Consider the following 22,707-nt stretch of genomic DNA (forward strand, 5'->3'; position numbering starts at 1 on the left):
CAGTTACCAGCAGGTTCGGTCATGTGGAGAGTAGCTAAATAATAAATGTGCAGAAGAGTACATCCTTTACAAATCTGTACACATCTGGATCAACATTCATATTAATGTGATCTTTCTGAAATATATAAGGCTTAATTAACAATACCCTAACAAAGATAAAGAAGCTGTATTTTAGCAGTTTGATTGTAATTTTTAAATCTCATTAGGTTCATCTGAAAATAACGGTCACTTTAAAATGAGCATCCTTAAAGGAAAAGTTCACCTTTTGTTAACGTTACATCCAAATTCATGTTACAAAATGCACTGGCCCCAGCAACCCCCTGTTTGACAGTGAATGGGGGATCCTCTCCCCCCACTCACTGTCATAATCTAAAAAAAAAAAAAAAAGCGACTGAGCGAGGCTCCGCCCACATCATTCATTCAGTTTTCTGTGAATGGGAAAACTAAAAGTACCGACAACCTCTGCGGCTGTCAGCCTGTAGTTCTCAATAAATGCCCAGGGTGCTGTTGAGCGCTGCAGGTAGTTTATTGATGCTTCCTGTCAGAGTGTAACTGCCTGACCGTATTGGAGGTAGGGGCAGACAACTACACCGACAGTCTGTAGGACTGTGGCATTACACCCATGATCTGCTGATTGTGAGTGCAATGCTTTACAGTTTTTTGTTTTTAACAAATAAATAAAGATATGCACATTTTACCTGCAAAATGTGAATTTATTACTTTTTTTTTCCTAAATGGTGAAATGATCCTTTAACCTGGTGTGTTAAGGGTAAATTGAGACCATATCTCATCAGTGTAAGTTATGCTTTTATAGACTTTACTTATGTGTGGTTGCTGATGATGAAACATATTTAGGTAGTCATATTTGCACATTACATATGTTGGTTAAACTTCCTAATTCATGTATTACTACAATCAGTTTGGGATAGTGTGTGGAATGTATAACACTATTGGCAGTTTATTTTATTAATTTTTTCTTGTTGGCTCTGACACCATTAGTGAAATGCAATATCACTAACGGCACGTTCACACTACCTGCTGTGACCTGTGTTTTTCTGCTTTGAACAAATACAGGTCCACATAAAAAATAATAATCGTTTTCTATGTCCCTGTTAAAGAGGAAGTAAACCCTCCTCTGTAACTTTTACCTATAGGTAGGCCTATATTAAGGCTTACCTATAGGTACTGTAAATATCTCCTAAACATGCACCGTTTAGGAGATATTTACCTTACATGCAGCCAGTGACGTCACTGGCGCATGCGCTCTGAATGAACGGCCGCTGGTGCCGTTACTTCAGAGTCCCGTGCCGTGACCGTCGGCGTGCGCGGGAGTGACGTCACCACGGCTCCGGCCAATCAGATGGCCGGATGCCGCGATCCCGGTTCAGTCGCCCGTCATACAGGTGAGTGAGCGGCACGGCGGGAGCTCGTTGTAAGGTAAGTATTTCATAATGAGCTAGTATGCGATGCATACTAGCTCATTATGTGTTTGTCTTTCAGGTTGTAAAAAAAAAAAAGTTAAAACGAGTTTACAACCTCTTTAACATAACACTGGTGTAAAGTGCACTGTGGAAAAAGCAGCATGTCTGCATTTTTCAGAAATGCACTGTATGTCACCACATGTCATCGCATTGCAGAATAATGCACTGCGTTGCTGTGGAGAGACATAAGTGTAGTGTAATTTTGTGGCACATCAAGTAAAAAAAACAAAAAACAAACAAAGTAAACAGTGCTAATGCACTGAAACTTGCACTACACTACTCCTTGCAGGACCGCAAAATCGCATGACAAGTCGTTTTCCATTATTTTCAATGAGCCCCATTCATATCAGTGCGTTTTGAAGTCGCACCGACTTCAAAGTAGTTCCTGCACTACTTTGCCACGATTTTAATGCGTTTTGAGGCATATAGCCTTGACATTGCTTTCAAAATCGCGTCAAAATCGCAACAAAATTGTGCCGCAAAATCGCTGTAAAATTGCGTCGCATTAGTGTGAAAGGGGCCTGATAGTTGCCCACACAGTTAAATGCTGCATTTTACCTTGAGGGCTAGTGGGAACATAGCCTGTTATGGTTAGATTAGCCATACATGGATTGAAATTCAGCCAGTTCAGCAGGGCTGATCCATGTGTGGCCACAGTGGTTGAACAGAAGTTGATCTACTGATCAAATTCTGTTCAGCTGCCCTGTCGGTATATTTTTGCTTGATCAGCGCTGCGGGCAATAGCCTGCAGCTCTAATCTATGTATTCTGACAGCAGGGGAGTCTCCACACTGTCAGAATACAATGACACAGCAAGAAAGATTTCCCCATCCACACTGAATATGTGGATGGAGAAATTGAGTCTTTTTTTTTCATCCAACCCGCTGTTTAAACAAAGGAAAAAAAAAAAAAAATGACCCATGTATGGCCAGCATTACCTTTATTACCAGGGGAGAAAGTGAAGTAGAAAACCTACATTATATAATTGTTACCAGAACAGAAATAAAGGGGATATCTTCCAATAGGGACAACAGTGGGCTTTTTCCCTAGTTTGGACATATTTATACTTACTGTTGTGTCACAGAAGTAGAAGAAAAACTCCCCTAGGGAAACAGAGAGCAATAAACACTAGACATGTTCTAACCCTTCCCCAATCTACAGTACAAAACTTTATAAAAAAAAAAAAAAAAAAAAAAAAAAAAAGGTTGTGGATGGAGTTGAACTTTAACAGTGCAAAGCTGCACAACCTTGTGTTCTTCAGTTCCTTTTTTTTTTTTTTACAGAAATACCATTACGAACAGGAAAGCAGGCCTAAAAAACTGAAGGGTGCAGTTGCTGGCCATCTTTTGAAAATTGTAGAACAAGCATACCATAAATGAGTAGAAAAGAGTGTCAGTACTATCCATCTCTATATCTGTTCCAAGTGAAATACTCAAAAAGCATTGAAACCAAAGCATCAGCCTGACAGCCAAAAGGATTTAGCATTCTTTATGGAGAGGTCAACAATAACAGCCCCATACTTTTCTAATGGCGGTGTTACATTAAGGTCACAGCAAAACTACGGTACTTACATAAAATCAACCATTAAGGCCTTGTATGAGACCCATCAACAATTCATCAGCATTGCATTAGAAGTCTTCCATGCTGAATTTCTGGCATACTGTGTTATGGTAGACTGACTGCTCGCTTGTTAAAGCTACACAACTTACACCTTAATATTTGTTTAGTATAAGGATGGCCTCTTTGAAATAGCCTTTAACAAGCAAATTTCAAAGAATGAGAGCAGTGCTAAACAAATCACAGAAACTAGGCAGGTAAAGCATAAGCTCACCTTTGTTAACTTTGTGTTTTTGCAGGTAAAAAAATGTACATTTATCATTTTTTTCCTCGGCACATGCAAAGCATTGGTGCAATGCAGGGCAGTTACACAATGACAGAAAGAAACAAGGAACTACCTAGAGTGCTCAATAGCACCCTAGTTCTCCCCTCTCTGAATGAATAATGCAGCTGGGTGGGCGGAGACCCACACAGTCGTGTTTTTTTTTTAAATTGCGACAGTGAGTTTGGGGAGAAGATCCCTGTCTCGCTGTCACTAGAGGTGGCAGGTCGAGGAGAGGCTGCAGCAGTGGGAACATGTTCTATGTTTCAACCTAAAAATGGGTGGAGTGGAAGATGTAACATGTTCCCAAAGGTAAACTACTTATCCTTTGGAACATGTTCCATGCAGCTCCCCCCTCCCCATCTTCTCCCGCACACACGCTCTGACAATTTGAAAACTGCATGTACAAGTAGTGTCAGCCACTGTGGCCGATAGCTTGTAGTTCTTATTGAACTACAAGGGCGCTGATGAGCACATAGTCCATTGATTTTTCTGCTCTCGTTTAACTGCCTGCCCGTACAAGCAGACAGCTATGCTGAGAGATCTGCTGATCATAGGTGCAATGCTCTGCAGGCTCCTAAGGGGAAAGAATTGCATTTCTGACTTACCGTAAAATCCATTTCTCTGATGTTCATTGACTGACACAGCTTCTTATCTCCATAATCGTTGGGTTATACTGCCCCCTACAGGAATAGGACAGAAGGCAGAAAAATGTCAGGCTATGTCTATAGGCAGTCCCAGGGGGTATACTCCCTCTCTCTGCTATAGGGACTCAGTTTAGTTACAAGCAGTGTCAGAAGAATTACAACTCCACAGAGGAGTGGGTGCTGTGTCCGTCAATGAACATCAGAGAAATGGATTTTACGGTAAGTCAAAAATCCCATTTTCTCTTTCGTTCATTTACGGACACAGCTCCTGATCTCCATAACCATTGAGACGTCCCAAAGCAGTGTCGAGGGGTGGAAACAGCAAAAACTTTCCCAAAGCTAAACAGTAGCCAACTAAACTGGAGCTCAACCAAAACAACTGGAGCCCACCTGAAAAAAACAATACACCCTCGAAGAGGATCAAGTCCTCTAAACAGCAGCCTGAAAAACCTTGCGGCCAAAAGAATCCGCAGATGCGAACACATCCACTTCATAAAACTTTGTGAAAGTGTGCACCGACGACCAGGTGGCCGCCTTGCAAACCTGCATCACTGATGCCTGACGGAAGGCCCAGGAGGCACTAAGCGCCCGAGTAGAGTGCGCCTTAATAGGGAAAGGAGGAACCTGACCCTTGATTGAATAGGCATGAATCACTGTCTGTCTGATCCATCTGGAAAGGGTCACAGAGGAAGCGGACAACCCTTTTCGAGGCCCAACCGTGAGCACAAATTGTGAATCTGAGTTCCTGAAAGACTCCGTAGCTGCCAGGTACACCCTAATTGCCCGGACCACATCCAAGGCATGGAAGGCAATTTCCTTTGAATGTTTAGGCCTGGGACACAGGGAAGGCAACACAATGTCTTCATTCAAATGAAAATCATCGACAACCTTTGAAAGGAACGACGGACAGGGGCAAAGAACCACCTCATCTCTGTGAATCACCAGGTAAGGTTAACGACTGAATAACACCACCAGTTCCAACACCCTGCACGCAGAGGTAATAGCCAACAAAAAGGCCACTTTCTGGGACAGTGTAAGCAGGGGAATCTCCCGAAGATTCTCAAAGGGAGGCTTCTGGAGGACCAAAGCACCAAATTGAGGTCCCAAGACGGTAACGAAGAACGTACTGGAGGAACCAAATGTCGGAAACCCTGAAGAAAGGTACGCACCAGGGAGTGTGTGGCCAAGGGTTGTTGGAAGAAGACCGCCAAAGCAGAACCTAACCCCTGGTGGTACTCAAGGCCAATTTCTGTACAACCCCCCCATTGAAGGAAGGTCAAGATCCGAGCCACCGAGAAGGAGTGAGGATGAATTTCAAGAGACTCACACCCCGTAATGTATGTCTTCCAAGTACAGTGGCAGATTTTCCTAAAAGTAGATTTCCTAGCATTTAACAGTTGTAGGAATCACCGACTCAGATAAACTTCTATGCTTCAGCACCTGACATTCAACAGACAAGCTGTCAAAGCCAGGGACTGTAAAGACGGATGGAAGATTTGTCATTGGAACAACAGATCCTCCCTGAGTGGAGGCGTCCAAGAAACGTCGGCGACCAGCCGCACCATATCGGTGTACCAAGCCCAGCCAGGCCAGTCCGGAGCCACTAAGATGACCGGAAACTTCCTTCTGCCTCGATCCTGCGTAGAAGTCTTGGCAGAAGCTTGAGAGGAGGGAAGGCGTAGATCAGACAAAACTGACCCAACGAGGCCACCAGCGCGCCTGTGGCATCTGCCAGAGGATCCCTGACTGAGCCACAAACCTCTGCACCTTTCTGTTGAGCCGAGACACCAACAGATCCACCTCGGGGATGCCCCGTTAGAGATACAACTGATGAAACACCTCCAGATGAAGGGACCACTCCCTTTGGTCCAACGCCTGCCCACCCTGGGCATGAACCTTTCTGCCCGCCTTACAATGCCGGCTACCTCCAGAGCCGCCAGGACACCCCTTGGTGATTGCTATAAGTCACGGCCTTGACACTGTCGGATTGAAGGCGCACTGGACAACCCTGAAGACAATCAGTCCAATGGTCCAGATCCCCTGAGCAGAATGCTTGCTGAGGACACCTCCCCAGCCAGACAGGTTGGCATCCGTGGTGACCACTGTCCATTACAAGGGGAGGAAGGATGTGCCCAGCCGAAGCACCGGAGAACGAAGCTACCATATCAGGGACTCCTTTGTTCCCCGACTAAGCCGGATCTGATTGTCCAGAGACTGCGGAGTCTTGTTCCATTTGGCCAGAATCTCCCTTTGCAGGGACCTCGTATGAATCTGTGAAAACGGAACCGCCTCGAAGGTAGACACCATTAGGCTCAGCACCCGCATGCAAGTCCAGAGGGATGACCATCTGCTGGACAGCAGGAGATGAATTGCATCCTGCAATTTCTGTAGTTTGTCAAAAGGAAGAAGCACTCTGCCTAAGGCCGAGTCCAGAGTCAGGCCCAGATCGTCCAGCTTTGTGGATGGAACCAGAGCAGATTTCTGAAATTCCAGAATCCAGTCGAACTCCCACAGAGTTCGTATTGTAATCTCCAGGTTTTCCACCAGAGCAGTAGAAGACTCCGCTCGCAGGAGATTGTCCAAGTAGCCCAGTACTGCCATCCCCCATTGGCTTAACAAAGCTAGCACCGGGCTAATACTTTTGTGAAGACCCGAGGAGCAGAGGCGAAACCAAAGGGTAATGCCACAAACTGATAATGCTCCTTTCCAACGGCAAATCGGAGAAAGTGCTGGTGACTGGCACATATTGGAATGTGAAGGTAGGCATCCTTTAATGTCAATAGAGGCAAGGAAATCCCCCTGATGCAGGGATGCCACCACCGTGCGAATGGATTCCATTCTGAACTTCTGCACCCGCACAAAGCAGTTCAGCACCTTGAGGTCCAGGACTGGACACACTTTGCCTTCCTTCCTGTGAACTGTAAACAGGTTTGAGTAAAAACCCTGAAATCATTCCTAAGTCGGAAACCAGGACAATCACTCCTTGAAGTAATAGGTCTTATGCCACCCCAAAGAGACCCTGTAAGGGGTCCGGGAATAGGTGCAAGTTGGAAGGAAAGAACCTTGTCGGGGGACAAGAGTGAAACTTCTATGTAGCAGGACCAAATTACTTTGTGGACCCATGAAGTCAAACATGTCCGGAAACCAGCAAAGATGTCCACCCATCCCCGATACGGGTGAGGGCACGCCTTCATGCCGAAGGAGCCATGTCCGTGGGTCTAGAGAAGCACGCTCTCGGCTTGCCAGATCAGATTTATTTGGATCCTCCTGAGGAAGCCCTTGTCAGTCACCCCTGAGTGACAAAAAAACTTCCTATAAGCCGAGAAGGAAGGCCCACATCTACGATGAGGTTCCTTGCCCTTAATAGCCTGCAGAAGAAAGGTACTCTTCTCCCTCTGTGAGACCTTTAATGATGTCATCCAGTGTAGCTCCAAACAGACAAACTCCTTGAAAGGGAAGATCAGTCAAGGCCTTTTTATAAGTCCAGTTTGCAGACCAGCATTTGAGCCAAAAGACACGCCGAAGGACCACTGCCGAAACAAAAATCCACTAGGGGAGCTGCATCCAAAGAGGCATCACAGATAAACTACAGCCCCTGGACCAGCACTTTTTGCTAGCCCATTGCCCGAAAGCCACCTCCACCTGGGACACAAAGGACTCCAGGACCACCGTCAATGCATCAATGAATGGCTGGGACCAGGAGGGCCCGCAGCTTCAGAGAGGGAATCAGGTGGAGAGATGTGCTCCAAAGACTCCATGAGTCACCAGGGGGACCCCCCAAAAAAGTTTAAAACACTGAAAGAGGTCTGCGCGCACTCGCTGGCCTGACGGAGGTGACCACTGGATCTAGATTATTTAGCCCGCTGCCCAGTTCGGCAGTTGATTGTAGATCTCACAGGAAAAAAACAGGAGAAAAAATTTCTATCCAAAAAGAAAACAAATTGCTGCACCAGAGATCCCAGCAAGGAACTAAGTCCTTACTCCTGACTAGGCAGAAAAAAACATAGAGAGCCTATAGCAGAGAGAGGGCTTATACCCCCTGGGACTGCCCATAAGCGTAGCCAGACTTTTTTGCTGCCTAGTGTCCTACTCCTGTAGGGGGCAGTATAACCCAACTGTTATGGAAAAAGATGACCAATGATGACCATTGACGCATACAGCTCCAGAATCTTCTTGAACATTGGGTTATGCTGCCCCCTACAGGGAGTAGGGCACTAGGCAAGAAAAAAAAAACTTTACCACGCCTATAGGGCAGTCCCAGGGAGTATACTCCCACTTCCTGCTATAGGCATTCAGTTTAGCTGCAAACAGTATCAAAAGAAAAATAACCCAACTCAATAGAGGGGTGGGTGCTATGTCCGTCAATGAACATCAGAGAAAAGGATTTTACTGTAAGACAAAATCCAATTTTCTCTTTTCTTCACGGACGAACACAGCTCCAGATTCTTCTTGACCATTGGGATGTCTCAAAGCAGTGTTAACCTTGAGGGGTGGGAAAAAACACAGCAGAAAAATTCCCAAAAGGCTAACCCTAGCCAACCAGGTAACATGGAGCTCAACCAAGAACAACTGGAGCTCACCTAAAAAAACAAAAATACACTCTCAAAGAGGACTAATCCTCTCAAACATGGGCCTGCAAAACTTTGCGGACAAAAGCAGCATCCTCAAATGCCAGCACATCTATTTTATAATATTTTGTGAAAGTGTGCACAGACGACCAAGTGTCCGCCTTGCAAACCTGCCCCACTGACGGCTGATTGCGGACGGCCCAGTAGGCACAAAGCGCCTGTGTAGAATGCGGAGGAACAGAGGAACCTGACCCTTGATGTCTGTCACTGTCTGTCTTGTCTATCTGGAAATGGTCATGGCAGACGTGACCAACCCTTTGTGAGGTCCATCCGTAAGGACAAATAGTAGGGCTGATTTCCTAAACTACTCAGTTGCCGCAAGGTACACCCTGACCGTCCGACCCACATCCAGAGAGTGCAAGGCAATCGCCTTAGGATGTTTAGGCTTAGGACACAGGGAAAGCAACACAATGTCTTCATTCAGATGGAAACCAGAAAAAATCGTAGGAAGGAATGACTGACAAGGGTGAAGCACCACATTAGCTTTGTGAACTATCAGGTAAGGTGAACGACAAGACAACGCCGCCAGCTCCTGTGTGCAGAAGTAATAGCCACCAAGAAGGCTACCTTCTAGGACAATGTAAGCAGAGGAAGCTCGCAAATATTTACGAAAGGCTAGTACAGGAGAACCGACAGCAGCAAATTGAGATCCCACAAAGGCGACGGAGACCGTACTGGGGAATCTAAGTGGCGGACCCTCTAAATAAAGGTGCGAGCCAAAGAATGCGTAGCCAAAGAAAGGTAAAAGAAGACTGCCAAAGCTAAAAGCCTGGCCCTTTACGGTACCCACGGCAAGGCTGTCTTTGACAGCAGTGGACCTTTGGTGCATAATATGGCTGAAATGCTGGTCTACAGACCAGTCTTCCAAGAAGGCCTTATCTGTTCTCCCCTTTTTTGGGAGATTGCCTGTTTGGATCTACCTGGATGATATCATTAAGGGTCTTAAAGTACTCTTCTTCCACAGGATGCCAGGGGCAAGGTGTCTCGTCACTGACGTGGGCCCTTTTTTTTCACGGCTCATTTGCTACCTTTTTGTCCCTCAGGATCTCAAGACAAAGGATCTAAGTCTGTCAGGACCTCCTCCGGAGGTTCCAAGAGGACCTGATCTGGTAAGCTGAGAGCAGGTTCTTCCAGACCTGCAGACAACCCCTCTTTTTTGCCTGAAGAGGCCCCCTCACCCATGTCTGAGGTGGGGGGACATCTTTGCTTCTTTCTGAACCCATGAGCCTCCCTGATTCAAGACTGATGGGTCCACGAACTGATTGGGTTCGGCTACAAGATCAATTTTCGGTCTTTCCCTCCAGTGTGGTTCTTTCCTTCCAATCTGCGTTTGTCCCCAGACCACCTGCGGGGTCTATTCGGGGTAGAGCAAGACTTTCTACTACAAGGGGTGATTGTTCCAGTTCTAAAATCAGAACGTTTTCAACATTTCTAGTCAAACCTTTTTACAGTTCCCAGGAAGGAAGGCAAGGTACATCCAATCCTGGACCTCAAGGCTTTGAACCGCTTGTGCGGGTACAGAAGTTCCGAATGGAGTCCATTCGTGCAATAGTGGCATCCCCACTTCAGAGGACGATTCCCTTCATATTTTCAATATCTGTCGATCATCAGCATTTCAAGTGTTTTTCTGCCTAGTGTCCTACTCCTGAGGGGGGCACTATAACCCAATGATCAAGAAGATTCTGGAGCTGTGTCCGTCAATGAATGAAAGAGAAATGCAGATTATTTTTAACATAACTAAACTTATTCTTTAATGTTTCTAAAGAATCACAACTTAGTGTTAAGATTGTGATCCTTTCCCTGCCCTACTGTGCTTTGCACGTCTACAAAACATCCCTCCCCTCGTCACACTATAAGAGTTCTTAGCTACATTATAAACACCTGTATGGTTAAAAAAAATGACAAAGTAGTTTGTAAGCTCGAACGACAAGGGCCCTCTGATTCCTCCTGTATTGGAATGGATTGTAAATGTGCTGTCTGCCTTCCTGTTGTACAGCTTTTGGTGCTATATAAATTCTGTATAATAATATTAAACAGGAGAAACTATCACACTGAATAGGGTACGTTTTCTCCATCACATGCAGGGGTTGCTAATTTTCCCTTATACCAGGATATCTGCAGCGGATTGGTCGCCAGTTCACTTCACACCGTAACAGATTTTTATTCAATACAGTGCACCAGGAATCAAACATCTCACAAATATAAGTTCTTTAAAGCTCAACTCTGAGATCACCTTAAAATACTCCCATAGCTTTACCCCTCCCCAAGCATAGTCCACAAACCTAATGCTTTTAAATATTAAAGTTTTTTAATTAGACATAAAAAGTTTTACTTACCTGTGACATCACTAGTAGTGGCTGAAATCCTTGCTATGGCCAGGCACAGGAAGAAGGGTCTTCTGTGTTGTGCCGATTGTTACAATAAAGCTCAGTATGCCACACTGTGGGTGATGACAGAGTAGTTCACTTCTTTCTGGTCACCACCCCCATATGCCAATGTCCCCGGCAGGACTGGACTTTCTCATTTGTATGAACTGACAATCAAATTAGATGGGCATTCATCACCAGGAAAAGATTGCAAGGGATCCGCATAAAGGATCCACTCACGCTGTATTGTATAACTGGTGACTACATAGGGCTGTAACTGGACAACTTACTCTGTGCAAGTGAAAGAGCAGCCGCGGCCGATTGGTCGCATGAAACTTAAAAAGAGGGTCTTGTGACAATGACAGCTTGATATCTGGTCTCTGGAGGTTCTGTTGTTGAAAGGAGACCATGTTTAGGCAAGTCACAAGATGGCTGCTGCAGACAAACCTTAACTATTTTGCCTGGAGTTCAGCCTTAAATTAACATAACAGCAACACGTAATTAAAAGCTACATAAGACATGCATTCTTCATGCATTCCGTGGGGCTCAAATGAGTTGAAAGAATGGAAACGTCTGCATGAAAAAAGAATGCACATATACAGACAACAAAATGCACAGCATGTTTAATGCTATGGCATAAGTTGTTTGATTACTCACACTCTGGGTCTTAAGTATGGACATGACCCACCGCAACCAGGCTGTCCCTTGCTTTTTGTATCCTGCACTAAAAATGCGAGAGGGAGCATTTAACTGTTAGCTATGACACACACAGACAGCTATTCTTGCAGATTCTATTTTGGGTGGACGCCAGGGAAACTGACAAAGGGCCTATAACTGTCCAGGATATAAATGGGTGACCTCAGCATTGGGTCTACAGAGACCATTTTTTCTTCCTATTGGCATGAGGCTAAGCAAAACAGTTTGATCACCCAAAGTAAATTTGCCATAGGAAACAACAGAAATATCAGCAAGGGTGTCAGTAAATCTCAGTCAAAGTGACATAGGAACCCTGATGTGAAAAATGGGACCTGTTGTATTTCACTACCAGCATCCTGAACAGTTACACACTACTGGAAGTGCTTACATCCCCTAGCGCAGCCCAAAACTCCAAGACTGATTATTGGATGGACTTAAAAGGTGAAAACAAATTCTAGGCAGTCATAGTCAAGTTCAGGTTATATGTATTAAATTTGAATTTGGAAAAGCCACATTCATCAACAATGAATGAAAGAGCAAATATTTTCCTGGATATGAGAGCAGCAAAAGAACAAGGACATAAAACACAGACAGAGGAAGAAGCAGTGCAATTTGTGGGAAAGACATGCAAATAAAGTAGAGGGCGCACATGCAGAGAAAGCAAGGACAGAGGGGGGCTCAGTGAGGGGCACGTGTTACCTTCTGTGTTGGCGTTGCCGCTGTAAACATTTCGCAGGCTGCCAACACGGTTTAGTTTCCATGCTTTGCGTTTAGCTGCATCCAGAGAGCAAAAGGGAAGGAGAAACGGAGAAAAAGAAAATAAATGGGGAAAAAAAGAAAGGAGAAAGGGAGAGAAAGACAGACGGCCTAAGGGGTAGGAAGGAGGTCCTGTACACGCAAGTACGTTACCAGAGATTTTCACATACAAGTATTAGTGTTTCAGTCTCACCATTACATCCATTTGCGTCTTAGTTTAGTGTTAACTGGAAGATGTCAGCGTTCATTCTTGGAAATGCAATATATAGCATTGGTCCTTGTGGCAAGCAGTTAGGCATGCCCACTGCTCCAGATGCAAGGCAGGAGAAGTATGCTGACAAGTCTGAGTGTTAGGCAGCCATTTACACTTCACCAGGTGGAGCAGTAAACAATCATAAAGGTGAAAGGCAAGCAAGAGCACTCAATTTCCAGGCAAAAGGCAAGCAAACGGTGCAGTAAGGTGTAGCGCGGGTACATTTGAGGTCTGGGAAGCAATATAGGTATTAAGGCTGCACTGCATACATTTCAAAGAAAGTAAACACAGGTGTGTAGCTCTATGAGGTCCAGCATTCTTAAAGCATATCTAAACCCCTCTCCCCCCAAAATAAAAAAATGTAACCCATTTCAGCTTACCAGTGCTTGGATGTAGTGGTTGCATTTGTTTGATTTTTTTTTTATGCCTTTTTTCCTGGTATTTTTACCTGGTAATCCTGTGTGATTTTTCCATTGTATCTATGGAAGAAGCCAAGGCTATTACATAGGCTGGGCTTCACACATCTCTGCATTCTGTTGTAGTCTGTCTGCCCAGCGGGGAATCTGTCCGCTGATCCGTGCCCACACACAGACACAGCCCGCTCTCCCCTATGGGTAGTCAGATGCAAACGGACCATCGTTTACACACGACTGTCACATGACCCGATCTGCCAAATGGATAGGGAATGGACCCCCATCCGTCTGTTTTTAGCAGATAGGATTAGATTGGATGTCGGCGGGTGTCAATGGACATATGTCCGTTGACACCTGCCGTTCCATAGAGGAGACTGGAGGGTCTGATCAGGTCCGCCTGAAAAACTGACAGGCAGACCCCATCAGCCGGCTCATGTGAAAGGGCCCTCACATGGTGGATTAATTGAATCAATAGTTTACACAGTACATATAAGGTTCTTTGTGCTTTCTTTCAAGCTATCAGGAAGCAAAAAGGACACTGCATTTTTGGCAATAGGTATTTTCTGTACTTGCCGAGAACGTTCTTACCCTGAAAAGAAAAAACAAATGCAGCCACCACATCTAAGGACTGTTAAGCTGCAATATATTATATGTTTGGCTTTGGGTTTAGATACAGTCGAGCCCTCTAATTTGGTATTCTTGGCAGCAGTAATTGGCTCACAAAAGACCTCCAATTATCACTATGGTAAATGGTGGTTCCTGCTTTACACAGTGCAAGCTCTACCACTGGTCATTTGCACCATAACATTTTGGGGCTAACAGACAATGACAGCTGTCCAATCTGGCTGGACATTTTCAAAAGTGAAGCTTACAGAGTTTCATGTCTGTGTGAATGGGGCCAAACACACAGATTTCACTCAACTACACTGTGCAACAATCTCAGTGTATGGCCATGCTACAACTGTAGAACTGTGCACACTAGAAGACAACATGAAAGATATATATAAATAAACTAAACAATATGTAAAAGTTGTATATTCCTGTTAATTATTAGATCACCAAGGTGTGTGTACAATTTTTAAAATAATGACAGGTAAACTGGTTTATGAACAATACAGTGTGTGGATATAATTGGCACTCACTGCAATATATGTCCCACAGCACATTGTTTTGTTACATACAATAAAGAAACAATGATCCTTATGTGATGCAGATGATTTGAGCAATGGACAATAAACAGGAATGCAGGAATTAGGAAAGCTGATATTCTAAATACATATTACACTGAAGTTGGTTTTAGAATGGAAAGAGGCATAATGTCAAGCCAGTGAACAGAAAAAGCAGCACATGAGAACATTATAAGAGATAAGAACAAAAAGAGTATAAAAGGAAAGGTACTCAAATAACTGAACTATAGATTCACCAGGTAAATCATAGATGGCAGATGATTAAAGAGAATAAGTCTATATAGCTAAACACAATCAAACTCCAACTGTAATTTTAGGCCTCATATACATTGCTGCTGATAAGTGGACGTTTTTGAGCAGTTGGGTGTTTTTTGTTTTTTAGCAGCCCCTGAACTCTCCTCTATGTTATCTTATCTGTCCATGTACACTGATTTTTCTTTATAGTAGTTTAGAGGCAGTGGCGTTCCTTCAGAGCAGAAGTTTATAGGTATTTGATATGCCAAATGCTTGTAACAGTGTGCAAATGCGGTAAAAACATTTATAAGCATTTTCAGGAAACATTTCTGACCATTTGCAATAGGGAACAAAACAGACAGACAGCTAGACAGAGAGACAGGCAAAGAGAGAGACAAAGAGAGAGAGATCAGACAGAGAGAGAAATGTTTTTCCTGCATTGTAGGCATTTGGGATCAGTACAATCTGTTATCTGCAAAAACGCTTTGTTTACTAGTTGTCAACTTCCAGCGTTAAGAAGAGGTTTTCAAATGTTCAGTTACATTAGGGCTTAGACTGTATAGGAGGAACAACTGAAGGATTGTGCAATGTAGTCCTGTCCTAGGGTGACCATGCTTCCCCTCCACACAGTATAGTGACTTAACATTGTCACCATAGGACAGAACTAGGTTACTGGCAGAATAGGCAGGTGAGATTGAAGGCAAAATACTGAAAAAGAAAATGAATGCTACCACATCTAAAAACTAGTAAGCTTTGCTATAGGCATTCAGGCCAAGTGAGGGAGTTAAAGGTGACAGTTGAAGGAGATTAAAGCTGAAGGAAGATAAAGGGTTGGAATACAAAGTTTAGTACAGCAGTACTAAGGGGGCACTTTGGAGGATGCAAGGGACACTCTGGAAGATGTAAAGGGGCACTCTGGAAGATGTAAAGGGGCACTCTGGAAGGGAAAATCAGGAGGATCTAAGGGGGCACTCTGGAGAAGGCTGGTAAGGGGGCACTCTGGAGAAGGCTGGTAAGGGGGCACTCTGGAGAAGGATGGTAAGGAGGCACTCTGGAGAAGGATGGTAAGGAGGCACTCTGGAAGAGAATGGTAAAAGGGCACTCTGGAGGCACAGCAGTAAGGGAGGTTTCTGAAAGATGTAAGGGGGCATTCTGGAAGCACTGATGTAAGTGGTTTCTGATGTAAGTTGGGTTTCTGGGGACACAGATGAAAAAGGGGACTCTGATTTACAGGGGGAATGCTGTGGACTTTGATGTAAGAGAGGACTCAAATGGGAATGTAAAGCTCATTCTGAATTTAGCAATCCATGTTGTTTTTTTGTTACTTACTCCTGACCCTGCACTCTATACAATATGCTGTACATAGACCTGACAAAGGTGTTCATTGTCTCAAGAGTTGTTGGTTTAAGTGAAGTTCTTCTTTAAGGTAGGCTCAGTCAAACTATATCCTTTATGTGTGCATAAAAACATGTGTAATGGAAGCATTTAATAAAATGAAATAAAAAAAAAAGTCAGCCCTTCCTTTGTCCTGAGGTTTATTTGTGTCTGTGAGGCTGTCCGCTGTGGTGAAGTAACTAGTATTTTGTGGGTGCAAAGACTGTGTATGCAGCATATATAGCAAGCACAGATTCTTATTGTTTTGCTGTTTCCCAGGGTCTTTCATAATCTTGCTCACATTTTGTCAAGCTGTTTGAAAAGGCTGGCAGATTACTTGTTATACGTATTGTTAATGTTTTCATATTGTTTGCACTGTTTAAAATTTAGGTTCGCCCTAAAGAACATGTTATATTGACACCCATATTTAGGGTGTAACATGTTGCTAAGCACCCCACCCCCTGATCAGCGCACTGGTAGTTCTTTGACACTCCCTCCCGCTTTCTACCTCTACCTTCGGCCCTCTGTAATCCCCTGCACAGCTGCACCTAGCATGAACTGAGCAATGGAAGAGAAGCACTCGGAACTAATAACAATTTGTACAATGCTGTAAATGACAGTACGAATATGCTTAAAAGAGGGGAAAGCAAAAGGATGATTTCATCAACGTGCTGCTGCTCCTTCACTGTCCAATGCCAGGCTGAGGTGGGACCTGGACAAAGCTATATTGCTTAAAATGCAAGGCAGTGTGAAGAGAAATTTAAGAACTGGTTTTCTGACAGAAGTGCCTGGATCACAAGAATGACTACATAGAGTTAAAAATCTTTGGCCAGATAAAGCAGTTTTCATATATGCATTTCAACTGTGTATTCATCAGATCAGCCCTAGCTGGGAACCAGCTTTAAGATGTCATAGAGCTGGGAGCATGGAATAATAAGATGCTGCCTTCAGATGAAGTAGCTGTGTTGGTCATCAGAACGTGCAGTATTTTTTCACATTGCATAAAACGTAAATGATGCCAGACAACATGGCAGGAACATACACACATGAAAACCTAACACAATGAATGCACTTGATAATTCTTGCCTATGGTAAAGCTCACCTTAAAAATACTCACACAGTCCTTTGTATAAAGTAGAGACACAAAAACCTTCTGAGTATAATACAGATGCATCTTGATTGATCTTTAAAAACTAAAAGCACACAATGTCCTGTGCATAATACACAGAGACTCTGCTCTAGGTAGAATTCAGATAGACATGCTGGCTGGTGTACAATAGATGTAGGACCCCTTTGTGTATGATACAGATACACCAGGGGAGTGCAACTGCTTGAAATTCTTTTTGAAAAACTGTCCATTTTAAGATTATTTCTTTTTCACAAAGATGCCACAGTCACTGATTCACTCATTTTGTTTATGCCATTTGTATTAAAACTGAAATTCATTCGGCCCTTTAAAACGAAGTTGACATTCTGGAATTACAGCTTCAGTATTCTGAATGATGTCATTACATACACTGTTTTGGTGGAGTTCACTTGGGTCCCTTGCTGCCCACAGAGAAATCAATGACTATCACACTACTATTGCTGTGATCTCTCTGCTCATCTCTAATTATGGGGAAATCCTAATGCTCTCAATACAGGTGCACAGAATGACCACACAGGATGTCCAGGTGCGGAACAGCTATGGACATAAGACCCTGCACATCCTATGGTCACGATGAGAGCTTTAACTAGGATCACATTTCAAAAGGGTTAATTAGAGCTCTCGATGTTTAAATCACTGATGCACCAAAGCTTCTACAGATATTGTGTCCTGAACAGCAAGGGTGCCTGGAAGAATAAACAAGAGTATTTAGCAGGAAAATATGGGGATTCTATAGCAGTGTATTACATGAAGAGCATCTATCTGAAAAAATTATACTGGGACTTGTATATATAAACATCAAGAGGAAAGAATATTTTACTCTTCACAGATGAGTACTTGTTTTCAGGTTTTCTTCAAAGTGATTCTAAAGGCAGGATGTTTTTTATCTTAATGCGTTCTATCCATTAAGGTAAAAATCCTTGCACTCTTTGCCTCTCTCCCCCCTCCCAAAAACACTTACCTGACACCACTCTCCAATTAGCACTGTCCCCACCAACAGCCCCACTCTGCTCTCCTCCTGGATTCACTGCACAGGCTTTACTGGTAGCAGCAGGAACCATTGGCTCCTGCAGGTAAAATCCAGTGAGGAGGGAGTGAGGGGTGGGGTCAAGCCAGGCTGCGTAAGCCTATGGACACACACAGCCCACTTTGCACAAGCGGCTTCCTATGGGGGGCACTCAGAGAAAAGGAGGTGCCTAGAGCGTCGGCAGGGGACCCCAGAAGAGGAGGTTCAGGGCCACTCTGTGCAATACTATTGAATAGTATAAAATAGCTGCGCTATGCACCACTTAGCTAGAATTCATATAGCACTTGATTGAATAAATTACATAAATGAATATAAAATTGTATAAAAAGCAGCTACACAAAATGATCCTGAAAAAATCATAAAGCATAAAAAGTATAAATTTGTAGCGCTTAAAATTATTGGTAAAAAGTCCGTATAGTTAAAAAGAAAGGTCCTTTAAAATCAATCCAAGCAATGGATAACCACGTGTGGATGGAAAATATTAGTGTACAGTCCGCTTTCCCTTGAAAGGCCACGTGACATAGACCACCACCAAGAGAGGTATCTTAAATACCCTTACCAGATCTCACCATATATTGAGCAGTACACAGATATAGACATCAATAGGCATAGAATCGGTTCCCAGCAGATATCCAAGGTACACTAAGTCATAAACGCTGATATCCTCTCGCACTTGATCTTTTTTGGAATCTATTTCATCTCTGGCCACTTTTTTGGAATCTATTCCATCTCTGGCCACTGTTTGTAGCCTTTCTGGCCTCAGCACCGAGTTCTCCAGCCTTCTGGTGTGTGGAGATAATCTCCACACACCAGAAGGCTGGAGAAGTCGGTGCTGAGGCCAGAAAGGCTACAAACAGTGGCCAGAGATGGAATAGATTCCAAAAAAGTGGCCAGAGATGGAATAGATTCCAAAAAAGATCAAGTGCGAGAGGATATCAGCGTTTATGACTGAGGTCCGGTTCACACTTATGCGATGCGGGAAGGCTGCGAATCGGCAGCCTGTTCCCGCATCGCACACGCACCCCCGGCAGTTCACACTGCCATATGCGATACGCTGGGGATGTCAATGTAATCTTAACGACACCCCCAGTTTGATCGCATATCGCAGTGCGATCTTGCAGTTCGCAAAGGATCGGATCGCACAAGTGTGAACCGCTGTGCGATCCGATCCTGATGCGGCTGCCAAAAAGGGTCCTGTGCGAGTTTGCTGCGGGTGCGGGTGCGAATTTAGCCAAACAAAGTGTATGGCTAAACTCGCACCGCACAGCCGATCGCATGTAATGAAGGAGCAGTACGCTCCGACATTACATGCGAACCCCGCACTCGCACAAGTGTGAGCCGGGGCTCAGTGTACCTTGGATATCTACTGGGAACCGATTCTATGCCTATTGATGTCTTTATCTGTGTACTGCTCAATATATGGTGAGATCTGGTAAGGGTATTTAAGATACCTCTCTTGGTGGTGGTCTATGTCACGTGGCCTTTCAAGGGAAAGCGGACTGTACACTAATATTTTACGTCCACACGTGGTTATCTATTGCTTGGATTGATTTTAAAGGACCTTTCTTTTTAACTATACAGACTTTTTACCAATAATTTTAAGCGCTACAAATTTATACTTCTTGTGCAATACTATTGCACAGAGCAGGTAACTATAACATGTTTTGTTATTTTAATTTAAAAAACCTTTATAATAACTTTAAGACCCAATTCACACTTGAGCATTTGTCTGCTTGTTTCCCTAGGCCTGATTATGCATAATTACACCTACTAGAGCCAGCCATAGATGGATTGAAATTTGGCTGGTTCAGCAGAGACAAACGGAATTTCAATCCATCTATGGGCAGGGTGGTTGTACAGAAAACAATCGACTTCTGTACAACCAGCCTGTCAGGTTTTTAGCTCAATCAGTGGCGCCAGCTATAGCCAGCATTGTATTCTGATGGTGGGGAACTCCCCTTGTTGTCAGAATACAATAGATCCATAGTGGGATTCTCCCAACAACACAGAGTGTGTTAATGGGGGAATCAAATGTTTGACTATGCAGAATCCAATTCTTTCTAATTGTCTCTGTTCACACCTGTATGCTCAGTCCCCCTTTACTCCACGCTTAAAGTATGAACTTTGTTTTGAGCATATTCAGGCATTTTTGGTTCCATAGATATCGATGGGAATGTCTGCATATGCATGACATGCATGTTAATGTACGTCTTTGTGCATTTTTTATGCCTGAACAATTCCTCTCTGTCTATAGAACTGCCTCTCCTTGTTCATCCCAGGAAACAAACTCCTGAAGTTTTGATACACATGCAAAAATGCCTTAAAAAAACCCCCCAAAAAAAAAAACCACACCACCTCAAAGTCACCAGGAACACTCTCCGCTCAGGTGTGAATGCAGGCTTCATGATTATGAAGAGTGACTATTTTGTAATGAACAGTCTTATTTGAGGAGGAATACAGATCGGAGAGAAAATATGTTGTGCTAAACTTTAACGTAAATGAGGATTGCTGCCAACACAATGCTGAAATATAAGCTCTGTGTGCTAAAAAGAATAGAAATGTAAGTCTATTTAGGGTGAACTCTGATATAAAGCTAGGTCAATAGGCCCCATACAATAGTGTTGAAGTTGAGGTTAGTGCAGCAAATTTAAAATGTAAGTGCCAGGTGTATTACAGATTCCTGTATTAGCCTGTATGTTACCCACAGGTGTTAGAAAACTACTGAATAGTAAATACATAATCCAACCCACCAAGCTACCTTTGGTAAGCTTTGTATTGCCTGCCTATACACGGAGCAGAAACCCTGGTGCCTGCAGAAGTCACCACTGGCACAACATCCCTAGTTCTAGTGATGGTTATCTGCTGCCCATTGGTAGCTTTGTCCCATTCACAACAATATCCTTGAACTAGACAGGACACGTGATGCATCTTGCTGTATGAGGTTTCATCAGTGAATCCCAAGTGCCTACATATATACATGAACATAGATTTAGGATTTTAAAATCAGAACGCAAATTACTTTAAACCTGTGATGGTTACAAACGGACAGAAAACACATTGTGGGAGTCATACAATTACATACAGCTGTACTGTATAAATTGAATCAACTGTGTGCTGAATAAATTTATACAAAGTATGGAATAAAGTTAATGCATTATCCAATGACATACAATGATCAATAACATGGACTTTATAACGTAGGCACACCTAGACGAGGCAAAAGTTCAATCAGCATATGGGTTCATGTAAATACCATGAGCAGAATTTGTGCTACACACTTGCACCAGCTTCTGTTTGGCACCTCCTATGCACACATGAGCATGTTGGCAATGGGGTTCACTGAATACTTCAAACTGCTTCAGAGGCCTCCAAAGTGTGCTTGGTTTACATGAAGCCTTAAGCTGGGGGGGAGGGTGTTACAGTCACACTGTGAGCGCCCATCTACATAGACTCCATCTGCATTCACATTTGTTACCGTGGAATGGTTATCTGTTTTTTTTAATCCACTACAGAAGATGTATTTAATGAAAACTGTTGCAAAGGTGAGGCTGTGGAAACAGCAATGAGACTACACGATGGGAAAAGGAAACAAGCAATTTGGCTGCATCACAATGCAATAAAGCATAACATTTTGTCAGATTTTTTTGCCAACCTACATTGGTACCACTGATATGTATTTTTTTATTCTTTTGCATTTTAGTTGCATTGAACGATACAGTCCAGCCAAGTCTTGTGGTGTAAATGAAACCTTTTTACTTTGGGTTCCACTTCTGCTCCAGTTTTACTAAGCACTGTCATAGCTCAAATATTACTGCTACAAGTTAGGACACAATGAACCCCTTAGAAGTGCATAAAGATAACATCACAATACACACAGCAATAGGCTGACCTAATGGAATAGCTTATGTGGCTGATCAATAACCAGTGCAGAGACTCGTGTGGCAATGTGATGGAACAAACTGAGAAGCTGCAACACATGGTTTAATACAGTATGAGGACACATGGCAGTGGCAATAGTGATTGAACTACCTTTACAGTACATTTCTCCTTTTCTGAGGGATTAATGACATTCCAATGTCTCAAACATTAGGATGGGTAGGAAAGATGGTAAGGTCTCACCTTCAGCTGTGCTGGAAAGTCCATCAGCCTTAAAGTTACTCGTACTTTTCTTCCGGCGGTGTTTCTTGCGGTTGGCATGCGGAGATGGTGGTGGATCTAGTTTGGGGCTTGTAGTGCTAGAGATGCTAGGACTTGAACACACCGAGTCGCCCAGTCCAGTGTCTGTAATTCAAACACAGGAACAGTATGTTCAAAATCGTGCTGCCACCAAGAAAAAAATAATTTACTGCACATATGAGCAGGTTACTGCAACATGCCCAATAAACATATTGCTTATATGTATATACACACACAATTTATTTTCCTCAACCATCAACCGGTCATGATCCAAAGGGATAATGGGGAACCCATTTAAAGAGCCTGATGAGTGTTCGTTGATTTACTGTGATTTTAAATATTTGGCTTGTTTCCTTTAACTAGTACCCAGATATCCTTTTTTCATATTCAAATATTTTATTGACCAACACAAAAGCCATCACATACAAAGTACCGTCTATTGCG

At 43.5% G+C, this 22,707-nt stretch overlaps 1 protein-coding gene across 7 annotated transcripts in view; it reads right to left on the reverse strand.

Annotated features, from left to right (window-relative positions):
* Window positions 1–22,707, reverse strand: part of AGAP1 (ArfGAP with GTPase domain, ankyrin repeat and PH domain 1) — a 627,710-nt gene that overhangs the window by 62,585 nt on the left and 542,418 nt on the right. For 4 of the 7 annotated variants that reach the window (XM_082260665.1, XM_082260664.1, XM_082260661.1 and 1 more), the window contains 2 exons: window positions 22,207–22,368; window positions 12,396–12,470 (listed from right to left, as the gene is read on the reverse strand). In XM_082260665.1, the coding sequence (XP_082116791.1) occupies window positions 12,396–12,470; window positions 22,207–22,368 (237 nt within the window). The remainder of the gene's footprint in view (window positions 1–12,395; window positions 12,471–22,206; window positions 22,369–22,707) is intronic. The other 3 variants (XM_082260666.1, XM_082260663.1, XM_082260662.1) reach the window with 1 other exon arrangement.

Source organism: Pelophylax lessonae (genome assembly GCF_965119305.1).
Source record: "Pelophylax lessonae genome assembly, chromosome: 6".
Lineage (NCBI taxonomy): Eukaryota > Metazoa > Chordata > Amphibia > Anura > Ranidae > Pelophylax > Pelophylax lessonae.